Here is an 18,314-nt window from a genome sequence, read left to right on the forward strand (position 1 = left end):
TTTAACACAAGATGCATGTTGGTTTTATTAATTACAATATAAATAATACTTTCTGCAATATCATATGTTCCAGTTTCTGAATCTATATCCGAAGAAAGTTCTGAAGTTTGGGGAATACTTTTAGTGCATTCTGTGTAGTCACTTTTATAACTTCTTCAACTGGAATTCCTTTAATTTTGGCAACATATTCTGCAGCAATGTAAATATTTCTGGGTTCATTTCTCACCTGAAAACAAAGAAACAAACCAACCAAGTTACAGATCCCTACAGACCACAGGTGTTTCAGAGTCAGTACTTCCTGACACAACTTCAGTCACATTGTGGCATGAGTTCCAGAAAAATTACACGAATCTGTTCTTCTTGATTACATTCCCTTGGTAACCTCTTTCACCTCTTGTATCCATGCTTACACTACTTCACTCTCCTGTACCAGTAACTGACCTCCATGAGGTGTGGGTTTGGATACACATACACAGAAGTCCTTCCCCCCTCATCATTTACCTGTTTTTCAGGCCCCAGAGCAGGAGAGTCAGTTTCCAAGCACATATTTTCCAGAGGTAGCTGTTTCACAAGCTTCTGCTTCTTGAAGAAAATAAGACAGCTATTAATTGCTTTATGTACTTAAACCCGTGGGAAAAATTATGAAAGGAGGACATCTCCTGCATTTAACAGCAACATCAAAAGACTTCGGTGCCACTGCCTGCACTTTAGCAACAATTTCTGAATGGAAGCAAGAATACCAGGAGCTGCTCAAGAAGTCCCTTCAAATTAGGATTCTCCTGTTTCCTAAATATCTGAAGTACTGTTATCTCAACACTGAATCCATTGTTACTTATTAAATCATGCAGTTATATAATAATGCAGTTATATTGCAGTAAACACACTGCATTTAGAGCTACCAATGCAATTTTGCTATTCTCTGTGTATATATGTGTGTACCTTTGCTTTCCTTCCTCCAAGTTCCCAACCTCATCCCCATCTATATCCATCCCTCATACCTCCTCCACTTGAATGAAGCCTTTTCCTTTCCTACATTTCCTGAGCTTATGACAGAAAGTGATGATTGTGCAGGATGGAAACAGACTGCCACCCCAAAATAAGAGGTTAGCAAAGTTTGTAGCAGCCCAGAATAGAAATTAAAAGAGCAGTCTCACCATATAAAGCACTGAATCTGAACAATGCCATCTTTAAGCAATTTAGCTGCTTCTTTACTTGTGATAATCAGAATTCTTCATAAGTCTGCAACTTAGCCAATTGTGAATGGATTTCATTTAGAACAGAAAGTGCCACAGCTCTAAGACAGAAACTAGTTGTTTTCCATGTGTCATGTCCCTACTCTAAAACAGTACAGTGACAGAAGCTGCCAAAGAAGAGTTCACCAGAAACCACATTAAATGAGAAGAAAAAACCCCCTTGTTTCTCAGGAACAGCTGAGTTCTTTTAGCCAAAATTTCCCCTCAGAAGCCTAGCTAAGGCAAAAGTCCCAGACAGAAATTCAGCCAAAGTAAAAATGTGCAATGTTATAGCAACTGAAACTTCTCCTGAGAAGTGTCAGGTTACAGTAACTGTATGCAGGCACCGCTGGTCTCATCAGCCATCATAAGCTGTCAGCTACTACCTCCAATTCCCAGGCACTGAGAAGGAGCAGACCCCAGCTGCAATCAGGACAAAATGTTACCTGTTCACTCCTTATAATGGAAGGAGGAATGGAGAAGAAGTATCCAGCTTTCACCCCTTCCATTGCTACAGATGGCTTCCCATCAAAGGCATGGAGCAACACCTTTGTAGCACCTTGGAGAAAGGAAGCAAAACAAATGATCAGCAGGGTTACAGAGCAGGGCTGCTATGTCAGCTTCCAATGGGACCTTGGTCCCACAAAGAATGAATACAGAATATCTGCACTATTGCACACAAACTGAAGTGAGGACATGGCACAGCTGAAGAAATTCTGTTGACAAAAGCCATGACAGAGAAAATGCATTAAAGGCATACCTTGTTCCTTCAAGAGATTAATGGTTGGTCTTCCAGCTGAGCGGGAGTGAACATTTCTGCACAGCAAGGAGAGGCCTGCCATTAGGAAATTCAGCCAAATACTTTTTTTTTTTTTTTTGCAAACATGAACAAAGTAACAGCACCTTGGCACGGAAGTAATTAATCTGTATTACACCTTTTATCAGAAAAAAGCCCGGAGATATATGTATGAATCATTGTAGCTAGTGAAGATATAGGGACAACATAGCAAGGACAGGAAACAGAAGGCGACAGTATTGAAGTGTAAACACAGGGAAAATTCTATAATTAAATCTTAAACTGGAGATTGACTGGACACTAATGCCAGTTTAATCCATCTAAGAAAAGTTCTGTGGGCACTTAGTAACTATAAATCTTGGGAAATATTTCCACATGTTACTGAGATCCGGCAAATTCTCCTACTATTATAAATAAAACCTACAAAGGCAAATCCAGTCTTCTTGCCAACTCGATCTGCTTGATCAAAACCTGTCTTTGTCCTTCCTTCTGTTCATCGGTGCTGGCAAATCTGGGAGTGAAATCTAGTCCAACCTACAGTACAAGAGGAGAAGGGAAAAAAATTTTACAGACCTAACACTTAATAAAACCATTATTTCATATATAAAAGCAAAAAATGCTTCAAAATTGCAAAGCATTTCAAAGTATGTATACTAGAGACTGAAATTAAAACAAGCTCAACTGTAGCTTAACTCAGAAAAAAATCCATTCTCAACCATAAGCTCTTCCAACTGCGAAAGCATTTGTGGGCAGATAGTTACTAACAAGGGTATTTAACACTTTAATCTGCAACTGGTTTTCTGGGGTTTTATATTCTATTGAATATTATTTCAGAATAAGTCTCAAATCTGGATCTCCAGTATAAGTAAAATTTCTGACTTGAATCCACAGCTTTAGTCCAAACTCTAGCAAAAACAACCCATTACTTCTATACTTTTTTGATCTAAACACGTTCAGGCAAAATTTAAAGTCTGTCAAAGCAGCCTCATTCAATTACACCAACCAGTCTTTTATATATAGTACAACATGGCAAATTCAGCTACAAAGCTCTGCCAATAACTGCTTTTTCTGCAGCCACTGCAGAACCAGATATAAGTCCCTCCAGTACCAACACACAAACAAATGCAGTCCACCCTAAAGCTTTCAAGCTTCAATTCCTTTATAAACAAATGTTAGACAGGGGACAATACGTGGATACAAATAGATGAGGGATCAAAAAAAAGAACTGTACAAGTCAGTGAGATGTACTGAAATCACAGCTTAGCCTAACTTTGTCAGGGAAGAAGGCAGGAAGGCTCTGCCTTCAGGTGTAAGACGATACAACATAATTATGCAATCTTCCTACTACTCCACCAACACAAATTCCATCAATTTTCTAATAATAACAAGGAAGGAAAGGAGGGAATCAGGCAAATCTATGGAGGAAAGCACATTAAGAGAATTACAAATCAGACTTAGTGCTTGTTCAGACTGAAAGCAATACTTATACTAGCATACACAAAACCAAGCATTCGATAAGTTTTTGTAATTCTGGTGACAGCTGCTGCTGAAGAGGTTTAAACAAGCTGTGGAATTCTACTCACTTCTCCGATCCCCACCAATTTGTCTTTGTAGAGTTCTATAAGTGGCAGTGCAGCATCCAGATCCTGTGGGAACAAGTTAAAAATGCCTTTACAAGGGGGAAGGGTTATGAACTCAGCATGATGATTAAACTGTTCTTCACTGTTCTTAAATTCTGTACTTTAGAACTTGCTATCATTGCAAGTTGTGCAGTCAGATTTTAGAAACCTTCAGGATTTGACTTCTTTACTTAATAACCTTTTTGTCATATATGTATATAACATTTATTTGAAATACTCCTAATTTCTAGCTATCTTTTCGCACTAGCAGAAGAGGTAATTAAAACAAGGCCCATAAACAATCCGATAAGACTAAATGGCTGCAAACAGCCAAACAGCTCCCTGAGTTTTTCAGGCTAAGGTAACAAACAGTAGCCTTCCAGTTCCCATGTTAACAAAGGGACATCTGCAAATGCTGTTTGCCGTAAGCAAAGCACTCACTCGGGATTTTTTAAACTGTTTCACTGCAGTAATAGGGCCAGATGACTCCAGTGAACAATTCCGCTTTAGGACAAACCTGGGGTTTGGTCCACTGGGTCTCCTGCATCGCAGGGAGCAGAAAAATCACTGGGCAGAACTGAAGGTAAATCAGGCAGACTGGAGCATCCTGTCGTCTGTCCTGAAAAGTCCCAGCCGTATTTTATAGCCTGTGTTTTACCTTCAAAGTAACACTGCGCTGCTCCTCTGGAGAAACTTCTTGAACGGGATGAACGCCCAGGCATGGCAAAACAAATCCTGGGAACCTAGACACGGAACAGGGATCGGCAGTGTGAGAGACCCCAGAGAACCCAAGTTTAAGCCCGAGAAACCCCAGAGAACCCAAGTTTAAAGCCAAGAAGGGCTGGCCTGATGGAGGAGGAGGAGAGCAGCGCGTCCCCCGTCACCTCCCGCCGAGGCGCGGACATCGCGCCCGGGACACGGGTGGGCGCCGGGACCCCCCAGCCGGCCTCGCACCTCTCCGACAGCTCCACGACGCTCTCGGAACTCGCCCGCCTGCTCCGACACACACCACCAGCGCCGACACGCCGCCTACGGCAACACAGAGACCCCGGCCGCCTGAGACACCCCGGGCGGTGGGGCCACGGGGGACGCGGCAGGGGTCCCCCGGCCGCCTCAACCTGCTCCGCCCCGCACCCCACCGGTCGCCACGTCTGCAGAGACACGCAGCGTCTCAGCGCCCGGCCCGCACACCACAACCACCCACGGCCACCGCACCGCCGCCCCGCGCCGCGCCTACCGTGCGGAAGCACGGCGCGGGCGAGGTGGCAGTGACAGTCCAACCGGCCCCGCCATGCCGCGCCCGGGGAGGAGCGGCCGGCGCGCGGTTCCGCTTCCGGCCGCATTTTCCCCGCGTCCGGCGGGAAATGGCGGCGCCGCCCGGGGCCGGGGCCCGGCGGTATGGGTGTAGAGGGGCGGTGCGGCGCGGCCGGACTGGCGGCGGTGCTGCTCGCAGCGCAGGCTGCGCGACGTGATGGAGCCTGTGCGCGCCCCTTGTGCGGGCCCCGTGCTGGAGGGACAGCTGCCGGCGGGCCGCCGCCGAGGGAGACGCGCTCTTGGGTGAGCGGGGAGCGGGCTCGGCCGGTGCCGGCACAGAGCGGCCCTGGGGCCGCCCTCGCCGGCGGGGCGGGGGAGGTGTTCGGGTGTTCACCCCGAGGTGGCCCTTCCCGCCTTCCCGAGGGAGGGATGGAGGGATTGAGGGATGGATTCCAGCCTCTCCTGTGTCTTGCAGAACTTCGAGACGGCGCTGCGGGAGAACGTGACCATTAACGGGCAGCCCTGGGAGGAGGCCACGGATGACCCCAGCCCGCCGAGCGGTACGCGCTGGTTTCCATTGATTTCCTGCTGGGCGGGTTTGTTTTGGTTCGGTTTGGTTTTGGCCGGAGGCAAAGGGTGGGGTTGAAGGGGGAGGTTCTGCCTTAATGTACGGAAGTAAAAATTCGCTACTGGGTTAATTGGGCGTTGGAAAAGGCTGCCCAGGGAGGTTATGTAGTCTCCAGCACAGAAGGCTTCCAAAAATCAACTGGACCAGTCAACCTGGTTTGAACTGGGTGTTGACCCTACTGTGAGCAGGAGGTTTGAGTCACCTGCTGAGGGCCCTTCCAGCCCTGAGTGTTCGGGGCATTGTCCAAGGTACCTTCCTGTCAAGGGACCCTAAGAGATTGTCTGTTGCTGCTATTTAATATACAAATTAAGTAAGTATTGAAAATTATTGATGTATAATAGTATATAAACATATGTAATGTACACAGTGTGATTGTAATGATTGTCTTTTAAATAATATTAGTGGAGATTCTTGGTAGTCTGGTGTCCAAATAAAGTTTCAGTGTGGTTCATTTGCTCACCTGTGTTGGTATGAGATGTCCTTTACCTGCAACTTGATGCTTTTTACAGTTGCATAAAGCTAAAAATACAGATATAGTGAACTAACTATGGAGAAAGAGCTCTTTGAACTGGTTTTTAGTGAGGAAGCTTTGAGCAAACCTGGGCTCTGAGCAACCTGATCTAGTTGATGTCCCTGCTCATTGCAAGGGGCTTGGACTAGATTACCATTAAAAGTCCCTTCCAGCCCATTCTCTGACTCTATGAAGCTTTTGTAGTTGTTGTTCTAGAATGACAGAACTCCAACTCCTTTGACTACAAGGTCAAAAATGCACTGGTCTCATGATGCAAAATGCTAAACCGAGGTACTGTCATCTGCCTGCAGCTGGCATAAACAGATGTAAGGACTATGTTGTGCTTTTTAATTTGGCAAAAATTTACTTGTGTGCCTATCTCCGATGTGGTTTGAATCACCAAGAGATCTGATATTTTGTGCCTTCCATGTTTACATTAGCCAGTGGCTCAAGTCTTTTTTATTTATACTTAAATGATTTCATGGTGATCCTTGAACAAACAACCAAAACAAACCCATAAACTCTTAAAACCTTGATTTTGCCTTTCGGAGGTTTGCAACGACCTGATTGTGCACAGAGTGACCCTGAGAGTTCCTTCTACTTTCTTCTATAACTTATTTTTTGCAGTTTGTAACAATGATGTGTGATGTCAGGAAAGTGCAGGCGTTTACTTGTCTAAATTTTGAGACTAGTTTTAAAATAGTATCTTAAGCTTTTAAAATCGTTAAGTTTAATTTGCAATCTTGGAGAAGTTAGGTCCCTTTAGTAGAGTAGCAGTAATAAAAACACTAGTTCACAGCTGAAAATATGTTTTAGGTGTTTAGTCTGACCCTGACATTGGAAAACAGAGCTATGAAAGGTAGCTCCTACTATGTTTTCTCTTGGTCCTCGGGTGTTTAAAGCAGGCATGTACATATTTTGCAAATTTGTTGTGACTAGAAATTGTAGATGTTGTCAGGATGTAGAGTATTTCCAGGAAGTGTGTTTCATTAAGGTGGCATTGTATTTTGTCATGTTAAACTGTATGTTTGTGCTCTGTGTGGTATAAAATCAATCAGGCTTCAAATTACTGCTTGTGCAGCTGGAGTTTGTTTAATACTTGTAGATCATACAGATAAAGCATTTTTCTTTCTGCATCTTGCACTGCTTTTCTTCAGTTGAAAAACATGTGATCTCAAAAGACAGCTATTTCTTTTTAAGAGTTTCTTCATAGATTCAGAGTTCATAGAGAAATACATTTTTTATTTTTGCCCAGATGATTCTCCCCCTTCATGCCCGCAGCTCATTTACTTCAAAATAACTGGCCAGCATCTGTATTGCCTTAACAAGGAGATTCAAGACATATATGCATCTCTTTGTTGATAATAATGCATGATTATTTTATTTCAGATATAATTTTTTTTCCTACAAATTAGTCTCAAAAAAAAAATTGTAGGAGAATTCCTGCAGCAACTTTGTGTGTTTGGCATTTTTAGGTTCCAACATTAAAATTCTCGAAGATCAGTTTGATGAACTGATAGTAGAGACAGCAACAAAGCGTAAACAGTGGCCTAAAAAGATACTGGTGCATGCTATCCAAACCATGAAAGCTGAGCAAGAGATGTTGGTGAGTAACCTAAAATTTTCAGAAAAACTTTGCATATAGTAGCTGCTGACCATGCATAACTGGAAGAAATAAATCATCTAATATTGACCTTTAAGCTCCTTCCCATGGTTGCTTTCGGTTATTTGTCATATAATTAAATGGGTTTGTTGCATTAATTGGTTCTTCAGTAAAATGAGGATTACTACAAAGCTAGGAGTGAATTGGGTCCGTGGCACAGTTCAGCGAGTTACTTAAGCAGATTGTTTCAATCTGGTGCCTCATGATTTACAAGCCAGTATGCAGCTATTGTCACATGTTTCTGAAGTCCTTGCCCAAAGGCTGGTTGAAGTGCCAAATGTTACACTACATACAGATAAATAGTATCATGCACAGTGTATGGTGGTTACAAAGAATGTCTGTGACTTCTTAAGTGCTTTTTGCTACATTGTAACATTTTGACACTCAGTGTAAAGTTATTACTGACATTAAACAACCCAGTCCTGTCTTTGGTTGCTAGATTTCTTCCCTGCAGTTACGTTAGGCCTACCATTTGCTTACCTCCTGATTAATTAGGATTCCTTTGGCAAAAAAAAAAAAAAGGGACGAGAGGCAAACACTGGCACAAGTTGCCCAGTGAATCTGTGGAGTCTTCATCCTTGGAGATATTCAGGCTCTGAGCAACCTGCACCAGTTTGCCCTACCTTCTGTAGGGTGTTTAGTGGCCCTTTCCAACTTCAGTTACTCTGTACTAAAGAAGATGGGGATGCTTTTCCAAAGTTAAGAGCCTGCATTGCATTTCTGAGGACTAAAACCAACAAACATTAACTCTCTAGTTAGCCAGGCAGAGATGATTTACAGTAAGGAAAAGGGCATAGGTACATATTTATCTTAAACCTGAGATATTATAAAAGGCAGTATATGTTAGAAAATCTCTGTTTTGTCATTATATCGAGTGTGTTAAACAAACAAAGTCAGCTCAAATAAAACATGCTATTACAGAACATCAAGATTTAGCAAGGCAATTTAACTTTTCTGCAAAAGGAAAGCTATGTGCTACCTGAGTTCCACAGTGGATTAGTTATTTAGAATGCCTCTCATGCTACCTTTTTACTCTTGCTGATCTCTTCAAAGTTTACATCACTCTACAGCTAGATTATTTCAATTAAAAGTGGCTGCAAATATAGAAAGTTTAGTTATCTCTCTGTAAATATGTATAGAAATAGAGAAAGTTTAGTCTGTCTCTGTAAATGAAGTGTCTTTTTTTTCCTCTCAGAACTACTTCTGTGAAGGTACTAGTGATTTCTCTGCTTTTGGTTGAGGATGTTTTGTGTTCTTTCTTGACCCTAGCTAACCCTGTGGTGCGTGTTTTCTGAGGCATAAAGAGCAACTATGAAGACGTGGTTTATCTGGAGGGAACTACTAATTTATGGTGGTGATCTCCATGTAATTGCCAAAGCAAGAAATCACCCTGTGGGTTTTCAGTCAATATGTTCTCTAGTGTTTGAGGCTAATGCAAGCAATGTTTGTTCTTCTGCTGAAAAGATGTGTGAACTTTGAAAAAATTTCTCTGGGAAAACTACAAGGAGGAATTGTTTTTGCTTGAAGAAGGTTGAGGGACAGCTCCTGAACTGGAGAATACTAACTTGCTGATGATATAACTTGTGTTTGCACATCTTTGGAATTTTTTCCTTCTTCTCTGTTAGTTAGTTCTAATTCCACCTTTAATATAGCTAAATATTGGTTGTGTTCATTTATTATTAGTTTACTTCACGTCTCAATTAACTGCTGTCAAGTCACAAGACTCACAGTTTGTGAAGCACAGTGTTCTTACTTTTGCATAAGTAATTGCAGGGCTAGAATGAAGTCATTTAAGTCATTTTCTTAGCTTTTTGTCTTAATGTACCCTTTGTTGGAGTTTGTGCCTCTGTGAAAGCATGCTGGTTTTGTGAATGGCCCCTTAGAAGCCAGAGCAGCTCTTGTTCCTCAGTCATGCAGCAGGTGGCAATGCTTCTTCTGAAATGCTTGGATTTCAGTTCTGCTTTAATAATTAGAATTCTGCAAACTAAAGCAGAGTCTGGAGATATGTTTACAGAGAATGTAACTGTGTTAACCAGAGTACTGTTTTCAGTAACTGAACCTCTAATATATTCTTGATGTAAATAATTCCGCTACTGTCTCCATTGTTCTGACTGCTGTGTGTATATTAGGTATCTGTTAAAGCAAGAGGGTATTTAAGAATTTTTCCCTTTTTTTTGAATATGCAGAAGCTCTACAAGCCTGTGGTAACACCAGAAGAGATAAGATCTCAGCCTTCTCAAGGTAAAGGTTTCCTGGGGACGGCAGCTGTACTGAGGAAACACTGCCTACTTACTGGCTAGCTATAAATGTTTAAGAAGTTTTCTTTCTTTGAACTTGTTTAAAATTATTGGCTGTTAATATAATTAACTAAAATAGCTACAAGTTTCTCATAAAGGAGTGTATTGCTGCCTCAGTTTTCTTGTGTCCATTTCTCTTGTTCTAAGTGCAGTCTGCAGTGGGACACTGTACTTGAAGGCAAAAACTGGCCACTCTGTGTGTGTGTATTGGATAGGAATTGTCACAGAGCTACCCCCAGTAGTTTTCCTTACTTCTTTCCTTCACCACTGGTGGAGGCCAGATGGGGAACTAGTTGGATCACTGACATTATACTTTGGCCATTCTTGTGTTCCTTGTACATGAATACTAGAAATGCTTCAATCTCTCTTCCTAATCAGACAGTTTCTTCAGGGAATTGAAAGCTGCTGTGTAGTACTCAGTGATGGCAGTGTTGACATCGCTTGCAAAGTAGGAGTAACTTGCAGAGTAGGACACAGATTTTATCCTGCCCGTGTCACATGTAAGGGTTGATGAAAGCACAAAACTGCAGACAGCATCATAAGTTTGCTGCATGCTTGTGAAAGATGCCTTGTACAAAGTCTATGGAACAAGGTGGTGGATTTGGCAGTGGGTGATTGGGATGTGCTTTCTTGAGGCTGGCCTTAAGAAATGGAAAGTTTTGTGTTGCCTGTTCCTAAGTATGAAAAAATGACAGAATTTGCCAGTGCAGTTCTAAGTTGAAAAGCTTGGTTAAAGAATCCTCACTACGGATTACTGCCAGGATGTAAAGCTGGTGTAGCAAGCAGTGGTGCTAAAAGTTTGAGAAGCTGAGCTTAATCTTCCAGTTCTCACCCTGCTAATCTAACTTCATTCTAAGCATCATTTCCTCTTTGTAAATGGAGACATTGCTTCCAGAAATGCCAGCCTGTGCAGAGCAGCTAGTAGGAGTGTCAGTTCATATCTGGGTTCCAAGATCTATGCTTTTCTGATGTGAATTAACTACTTCTTGAAAGTTAGTAGCAGTTTGCACTATGGTATTGTCTTTTTAGGTTTGGTAACAGCAAAGTTGTAGCAAAGATAACATAGAGTTTGTGCTGAATTTTAGTATTAGGTACTCTTTGGGAAGTTTGTGTATCCCAGTTTAGCAAGTACAGTGGCCAGAAACCAAAAATGTTTAGATTACTCAGTACCTTTCGTTTCCTTTTTTCATTTCCCTATGTTTTGGAAAGCCTTGAACACTGAGGAATATAATGCCATCTATGTCAAGCTGAACTCCTGCAGGCAAATTTCATTTAACTGTGTGTCAGCCTTTCCATGTAATAATCCAAATAATTACTTCTATTTTTACTTAACTCCTTTCTTGCCATTTCATAGCATCACCAGTCTTCTCATCCCAGCACTCTAATGTAAGATTGCTTCATTATGGATATAGCTTTCTTTTAGGGAATGTCCATGCCTCTGGGGTGTGTTTTATGAGGCTGCTGTTGGACTGTTTATTCTTCTAAACTCTGATGATACATTTTAGTATTCATGTTCATATATGGATTATATGTTCCTAAACCATGTCTGATCTGCACATTGGACATGATGACAGTTTAACAAACACTGTCTCTCGCTGCTCACCACTTTTCAGCAGGGAGCCACTGTAACCCTGTGCTAGAATACACTCACTGACTTAAATTATCTCCAGCAGCAGTAGAGAGATTAACTTCAGAGCGAAATGCTGTGTTTAACCCTGACAGGGTTTAGGGGTGTGTGCACCCTCTAACACTGTGTCCTACTGCAGACACTAAAACCCTACAGAAAAGTAATCGGAGTGGAGATGAAGCTGCTTAGTTCCCAGAAGCACACTGGTCTGCTTATTTTAAGTTTTGTGGATGGTGGAGAACATGCAAAACAGTTTTATGATAGCTGAGGGTTTAACTCTTGAATAAAGAAGTATTGTGTTGATGATCTTATCATATTGCTACTGCAATCAAATATATGCCATATTCCTCCCAGTGTTCTCCACCTGCTGCCTGCTTCAGTGTTACTGAAAGCTTCTTTCCCCTTCCCTTTCCCCTTCCTCTTTCCTTCCTAATTAGCACAGCAGAATTCATGCAGTTTGTGTCGTTTATGCTTGGTTCTTTTTGGTGGTAATCCTTGGTAAATTAAGCCAGAAGAAAAAAAGTAGCCTTTATTGTAAAAACCAACTTGCTGGAGACATAAGATTATTTATTTCCCCTCCTTAAAAGGATTTCCTTCATCTCATTTTTTCCACAGTTGTGTTTATTTGCCTTCTTTTGTGTGGTTTTTATCAAATGTAATGTGAGCTTGAAAATTTTGGAAACAAATCTTTTTCTATAATTATTTATTTCTTAACAACTGTTCTCTTCCTATATGTCAAATAATGGCTTTGTGTCTCATGGTTTGCATAAGCTGTAGGTTTTCTAGGGAAGAACTCTGTGGCTTGTCATAGTTGGGACTGCTAAACAGTACTGCATTTTGAGTGATAAAGAATAATACTAGTGAGATAAAGCACATCAGTTGTCATCCTCAGTGCTATAATGACAGCCATGTGCTGCAGGTTTAAGTTTTATACAGGGACTCTACTGCTTCTCTGTCCAGTTTCTGATAGCAAGTAGTGGGGGGAGGGAGCTGCGTTTCGGAAGGTGATTTGGGCTTTATGTTTTTCCGTAGATGCTCACATCGCAGATCTGAAGCAGGTGGCAGAAATGGTATCCAAACAGATCAGCACAGCAATGAAGGTGAGATCTCTGTGTGCTCCAAGAGGACATGTTTTTATTTTCTTGATCTGATAATATGTCACAAAACAGGCTTTCTAACTCACCCTCATGATAGTTTTTTACAAAAAAGCCTGCGCGTGTACTTCTGAAGTAGGTACAACTGCTGAAGTTGTCTATAAAGCATTCCCTGTCACGTGGTAGTAAGGAAGATTACCCTGTGGCTATAGGAAATACTTTTTACAGAGATTTTGGAACCTGCAGCATCTGGAAAATAACACATCTTTTGAAGACCTGTACAACATCATGTAGAGTGTGACATGTTACTTCAGTACCTGCTTAGGCATCAGCTGTGGTGTTCCTGTGATACTTACTCTGCTTAGAGATGTCATGAGGGAACACTTAACCTTGGCATACTCTTTGCATTGCCTCTGGGCACAGACTCTTGTCACCACTGGGGTGGTAAGTCTGCATTCCCAACCTTCACCCACCATCCTAAGGATCATCTCTGCAGACACGGAAACTTTTGTCCCTGTCAGAATCTAATAAACATACTTCATTCATTGTAACTGTTACTTTTCCTATGTAACTTGAGATACTTGGGTTTGTTTTTGCAGTCTCTTCCAGCACTCACAGAAAGAGCAGAAGGTCTTTCTCAGGTGTTTACTTGGCAACCAACCTTGGAACTCTGCAAGCTGCGGCAAGAAATCTTTGCTGGTGGCAAGGCAAAGGAAGAAAATAACGTCCAAAATGTTGTACCACCAGGAGAAGTCACACCAACAGACGCTAATACCAGTAAAAATCCTTATGTTTTGCTAAAAAGAAGAAAAGCTGCAGATTCACCAGAAAGGAAGCGCTACCCTCTTCGACGGAGGAAGATTGCTCTCCGTGCGTGAATTTCTCATTTTGTCTTTTCAGTTTGGAATCTCAGTTGTACTCTTGTTCCGTTTGCTCCATCGTTTCTCTTAAAACTTGTCTCCTCCAGTGCTGTGTATGGAGCTTCCTTAATTAGCCTTCAATCCCTTGTATTTTGTATCCTTCAATATTTGTATTTTTACTGTCAGGCTGATGGTGTATGAAAGCCTATGCATACCAGTAGCATCCAGCAAATGTATCACCATTTAGCTCTCATTTTTTGCTCTTATGTTGCAGCACTTAGCTCGAGTCCTTGCGTTTCTCAGAGTTTGTGTGCATGCTTTATGTATGTGGGCAGTCTTTAGGAAACCACTGAATGCTCATTTACATTCAGCGTGCCTCTAAAGAGGTTGGAGGATGTCTAGTTCTCCTAATGCACCTTCATTAATTACTGAGTCGTGTGGCTTTCATTTTAATAAATGAATTCACACTGGACCATATTGAAAACACCAGATTTCATAGGATGTTAGAGTTTTCAGAAAATCCATGCACAAATGTGACATTGGTCCCTGCTATTCTGCCTTTCCTGAATATAGGTTATTTAGGCTTATTTATAGTCATATTTGTTTAAACTTGGATTTTTAGTAATTGTATGTATTTACTTGCAATGTGCTCTTCTAAATAGAAATTTAACCATCAACATTTTAGGGTGTGATGTTTCATTTCATGTAATCCAATTATGCAGTCTGGGGGTTTCCTGGGCACTGTGTCTACACATTATAGGATCTTGACTTGGGTCGTGTATGCATTTCTGATGTTTGACTAAACTCTAAAGATCAGTACAGGGTACCAGTAAATGGTATTCAGTTGAGCTTGCTCACTTTTGTTTTCTTTACCCATCAGTACCTAGAGGATTGCACAGTATTACTAGATTGAGCATTGTGCCTTAACTATTTATAAACTTTTCTGGTTTATAGTTCCACGTGCTGATATGTAACATTCCTTACACAGTAAATGGAGGGGGTTTTTAGATGCTTTATTAATGAAATGTACTGTGGTAAGAAGATAGGTCCAACCCGATGTTTGAGACTGAAAATTCTCAATAGAACGTGACAGATTTTAGCATCGTTATTAGACTTGATGTATGTAATCATATGTAAATATTTTCCCCGTCATTCTTGTAAATACAAATGTGTGTTTTTATATGAAGTAAATAAAATCAATTGAGGAAGATCAGAGTTTCAGATAACGTTGTCAGTTCTAATCCTGGAATAGATGGTGACTGAGCAGTGAGCGTACTTCAGAAGACAGTTAAATTTTGGCTTGAGTAACTGAAGCAGTTCCATTTACTGCCTTTGAACTCATGGCTGTTATTAATCTCAGGGCTACAAAGCATCTAATGTAAGAGAGGACAGGATGTGAGAGGGACTGGAGGTGCAGAGTTGTGGAACGTGTGACTGAGATGGCTTTTCACGCAGCAACTTGCTATTTTAGCTGCTTTGAGTGCCTGTGCTCTGCGGCGTTGAAAATCCCCACCATGGCTTTCTTCACCAAGATCCACCGATACTCTTTGAGTGTTCCCAGACAAAGTGAGCCCTGCAGGATTTTGCATGGCTACCATTATAGTACTTGAACATTTTCTCTGTTAATAGGAAGATTCTCTGCTCTTCTCTGCGAATAATAGGTAAGTACAGAAAATAGGTGCATCTCTTTGAAGGAGTCCCATCAAAAATGCCCAAGGTAGGACAAAATCCTTACAAAATACAGAGAGAGCACTGTGGATGAAGACTTAATAAGAGAATTACTGGATTCATGCTACAGTGTGTGTTCATGTTAAGAGATTGTGGGATAGTTGGTCTGTGCAGGATTTGAAGTAAGTGGGAATGGATGCCCCGAGCTAGGGCAGCTGGGCTTTGTTCCATGGCCTTTGTTTCAACTATACTGAGTGGAAAAAGAAAACAAATGCATCTGGAACCCCTGGCCAAATGAATAGTGTAAAGAAAGATAAACCAGTCAAGATTCTAAGTGCAACATAAAAACTATGAATTTTAAAATCTCTTGATGACTACTTTTGGCCAAGCAGCACTAGAAGGTGTCACAGAACTTCCCTTTAAATACAACTTCTGTGATGAGCTAAACTCAACACTTGAATATTCACTTGAATGTTCAGGTGGTTTTCAAATGGTTATTAAAATTTTCTACAGCCACTGATACATGCAGCTAGCTGTGCCTGGGATCTGTTCTTCCCACTAGCAGAAATACACAAAAGACTTCATTTTTTCCCCATTCCAGTAGCCTTCTGTCCTTCAGTTAACTTTTCATAGGAATTGGCAGTGTTGTGCAAGACAAGTGTCTAATCAGGCTTCTACTGAAATGTCACAACATCCAAACTTCTTATTTTTAACTTGGGGCGAATCAGTATTGCATCAAGAAATGTCTGGTAGTTTTTCTTTATATAGCCTTTGAATTTTGTAAGACAGCTCAATGGCGATGGATGCTTGGCAACATTTGCAAACTGAGTGCATTTCTCCGCCTTTTGGGGTGAGGTGGCACATCTCACTGTTCGTTAGTATGTGCTGTCTGTGAGGTGCTTATTGCTGGTGAGGCTGGGCCATCCCCACCCAAGAAAAACTTGGAAATTGGAGCAGTATCCAAGCACACTTTTGCTGTGTATGGTTTCTGAACAAAGGGGATTACAAATGGTGCAGAGAATCTCCTCTCCTATAAATCTTCGTGTGGACACTGACAGCACTCTGAGATCCAGTTGTGATCTGTGCCTTTCTCCAGAAGAGCCATGCTGTGCTACGCTGCAATCAGTGACTCTAGTCTGTGTGTGTGTGTAGGCTGCTTCAGTGCAGACAAAATTCACTGATTAACTGCCATTATAAAATGTAAACTCAGCTGACTAGGCTGCTTTCTGGGTTTGTTTTCTCTCCTGCACAGAAACACTCTGCCTTTACTGCTGCACTACCTGGAATTACTGTGTAGGCATTTCTACAGATGTACCAGAGATAGCTTTAATACTAAGTAGAAACTTGTTCCCACAAGCAAATTTTGACTTGTCATTTCCTTTGCCATTTGTTCTGAACAAGAACAAACTATTCAGGCTCAAGGGTACTGAACCCCTGGCTTGTCCCATACTTGTGGTGTCCTGGAAACCTTATTCTGCAGCTGCTGGCTGCATGCTTGGCAGCACTGCTCCTAGAACAGCCCGAGAGCTTCATGTGGGATCAGTTCTAAAGTCCCTCTGTGGAACAGGCTTTGTTGTCCCACAGATCACACTGAAGGGCTGTTGAGGTGTTTCATCTGCATGATTCATGGGTTTTATTGCAAAAGACTATACCTGTTCTCTGAGCTGACAAAAATACCAGCTCCTAGTCCTGTTAATTTCAACTGTGCTTTAGCTACAAAGGCAGCAAGAGTTCAGTTGCTCCTTTTTATGCAACTGTCCCGATTAAGTCTCTGCTTGTGCCCACACTTCTTTAAGTGCATGACGTGTAGTTAATGCAAAATTGGACTGTTTCACTGTTTTGAAGGAGCAGTTGAGAGCAATTCACCCTCTAATAACTCACTGCCTGGTGGCTAGGACTGCCTTCCAGGAGATGCCGGTTTGGATCCCCTCAGCTGGAGAATGGCACTGAACCCACACCTTCTGCCACCTCCATGAGCACCCCCTTGGTGAACATCCTGCTCTCGGCATGTTAGATGACAGAGGAAAGGAGAAAAGAAGCAAAAATGATTTTAAAGAAACCAAGGAACATCCTGTATGATGTGTGGGAGACCCAGTGCAGCCTGGGGACGTAGCTGAGGTCAGGGTATTTTGGCAAGGGTGCCCATCGCAGTTGTGGTCCCCATGGCTATAAGGGTGGGAGAGACTCACAGCTTCTCAGAGCTCCTCTGGGATTGGAGGAGCTCTGAGAAAGTGCAAAAGCAAAGTTGTGGGTAGCCTGGAAGATGGAGACACAAGCTGCTTTGAGGTGGAACAACTGGGGAGAAATGCTTCCCACCAGGGAAGTCATGCTCAGGTCTTTCAGTCATCTGATGATCCCAGAGCCTACCAGGAAACCTGTGGCAGAGTGCAGACTTCGGTTTGACTCTTGGACTCCCGCGCAGCACAGTTCTCTCACCTTCAGCATGAACTGTTAGCCAGATCTTCCTGAAAGGATAGTCTGTATTTACTCACTTTTCAAACATTTTAACCTCATCTTCGTCTAAGCTAGATGACTCAGGCTTCTGAGGAAACCAGAAAAATAGGGAAGTATCTGATTTATTAAGATACCTGGGGCTTTATGACTGACTGCCCTGCAGTTTGGGGGCGTGTACCCTCCTTGCATGTCCCTGTGTTTGCCCCTGTCAGTAGAGCACAGTCAGGAGGGCACATTAGTTACAAATACTTCTGCCGTAGAGCATGGATGTTGTTGAAGTACCTGTCAGTGCAAACATCCCTTTCAGAGCAGAAGGCCAAGGTAACAGTGCAATTAAAATGCAAGGAAGGTATTCAGAAGGGTAAAAGAAACATTGTTAAGTCTGTTAAAATACTCTCGACAGAATAGCGAAACAGAGAGATTTTTGTCTGCAGCAACTGTGTTTTCAGCAATCCCTGTCTGGCTTCGCCTTTACAAGAAGTCTGTGGCATTTCCTTATTATTTAAAGGAACAGGGCGAGTAGCGAAAGTGAAAATCTCTTTATCCCAGCACGGATGCCGTGTCCTCACGCCCACGACCCCGGGCTGAGCCGGCTGTCCCGTATCTGGAGC

At 42.1% G+C, this 18,314-nt stretch overlaps 2 protein-coding genes across 2 annotated transcripts; one reads left to right on the forward strand and one right to left on the reverse strand.

Annotated features, from left to right (window-relative positions):
• TATDN3 (TatD DNase domain containing 3) lies at positions 1-4,940 on the reverse strand. Its single transcript, XM_029965095.1, is given in 10 exon segments — positions 1-226; positions 502-582; positions 1,679-1,791; positions 1,993-2,048; positions 2,453-2,562; positions 3,612-3,674; positions 4,306-4,390; positions 4,602-4,624; positions 4,626-4,676; positions 4,929-4,940. Coding segments are annotated over 10 exon segments (738 nt in total). The 3' UTR covers positions 1-82.
• A 348-nt stretch (positions 4,941-5,288) lies between these two features.
• NSL1 (NSL1 component of MIS12 kinetochore complex) lies at positions 5,289-13,687 on the forward strand. The gene is made up of 5 exons (XM_018085377.2): positions 5,289-5,461; positions 7,516-7,646; positions 9,890-9,944; positions 12,660-12,727; positions 13,321-13,687. Exons 1-5 carry the CDS (start codon positions 5,347-5,349, stop codon positions 13,597-13,599), a joined length of 648 nt encoding a protein of 215 aa, XP_017940866.1. The 5' UTR covers positions 5,289-5,346; the 3' UTR covers positions 13,600-13,687.
• Positions 13,688-18,314: the final 4,627 nt, after the last annotated feature.

The sequence above is a fragment of the Manacus vitellinus genome, unplaced genomic scaffold (genome assembly GCF_001715985.3).
Source record: "Manacus vitellinus isolate BGI_N305 unplaced genomic scaffold, ASM171598v3 scaffold_8_pilon, whole genome shotgun sequence".
NCBI classification, from domain to species: domain Eukaryota; kingdom Metazoa; phylum Chordata; class Aves; order Passeriformes; family Pipridae; genus Manacus; species Manacus vitellinus.

Excerpts from the sequence above, each read along its gene's own strand:
- NSL1 (XM_018085377.2), top strand. The coding sequence starts at position 5,347 with ATGGATTCCAGCCTCTCCTGTGTCTTGCAGAACTTCGAGACGGCGCTG. Across the intron at positions 7,647-9,889 it reads AAGCTGAGCAAGAGATGTTG|AAGCTCTACAAGCCTGTGGT; the intron begins GTGAGTAACCTA and ends TTGAATATGCAG. Across the intron at positions 12,728-13,320 it reads AGATCAGCACAGCAATGAAG|TCTCTTCCAGCACTCACAGA; the intron begins GTGAGATCTCTG and ends TTGTTTTTGCAG.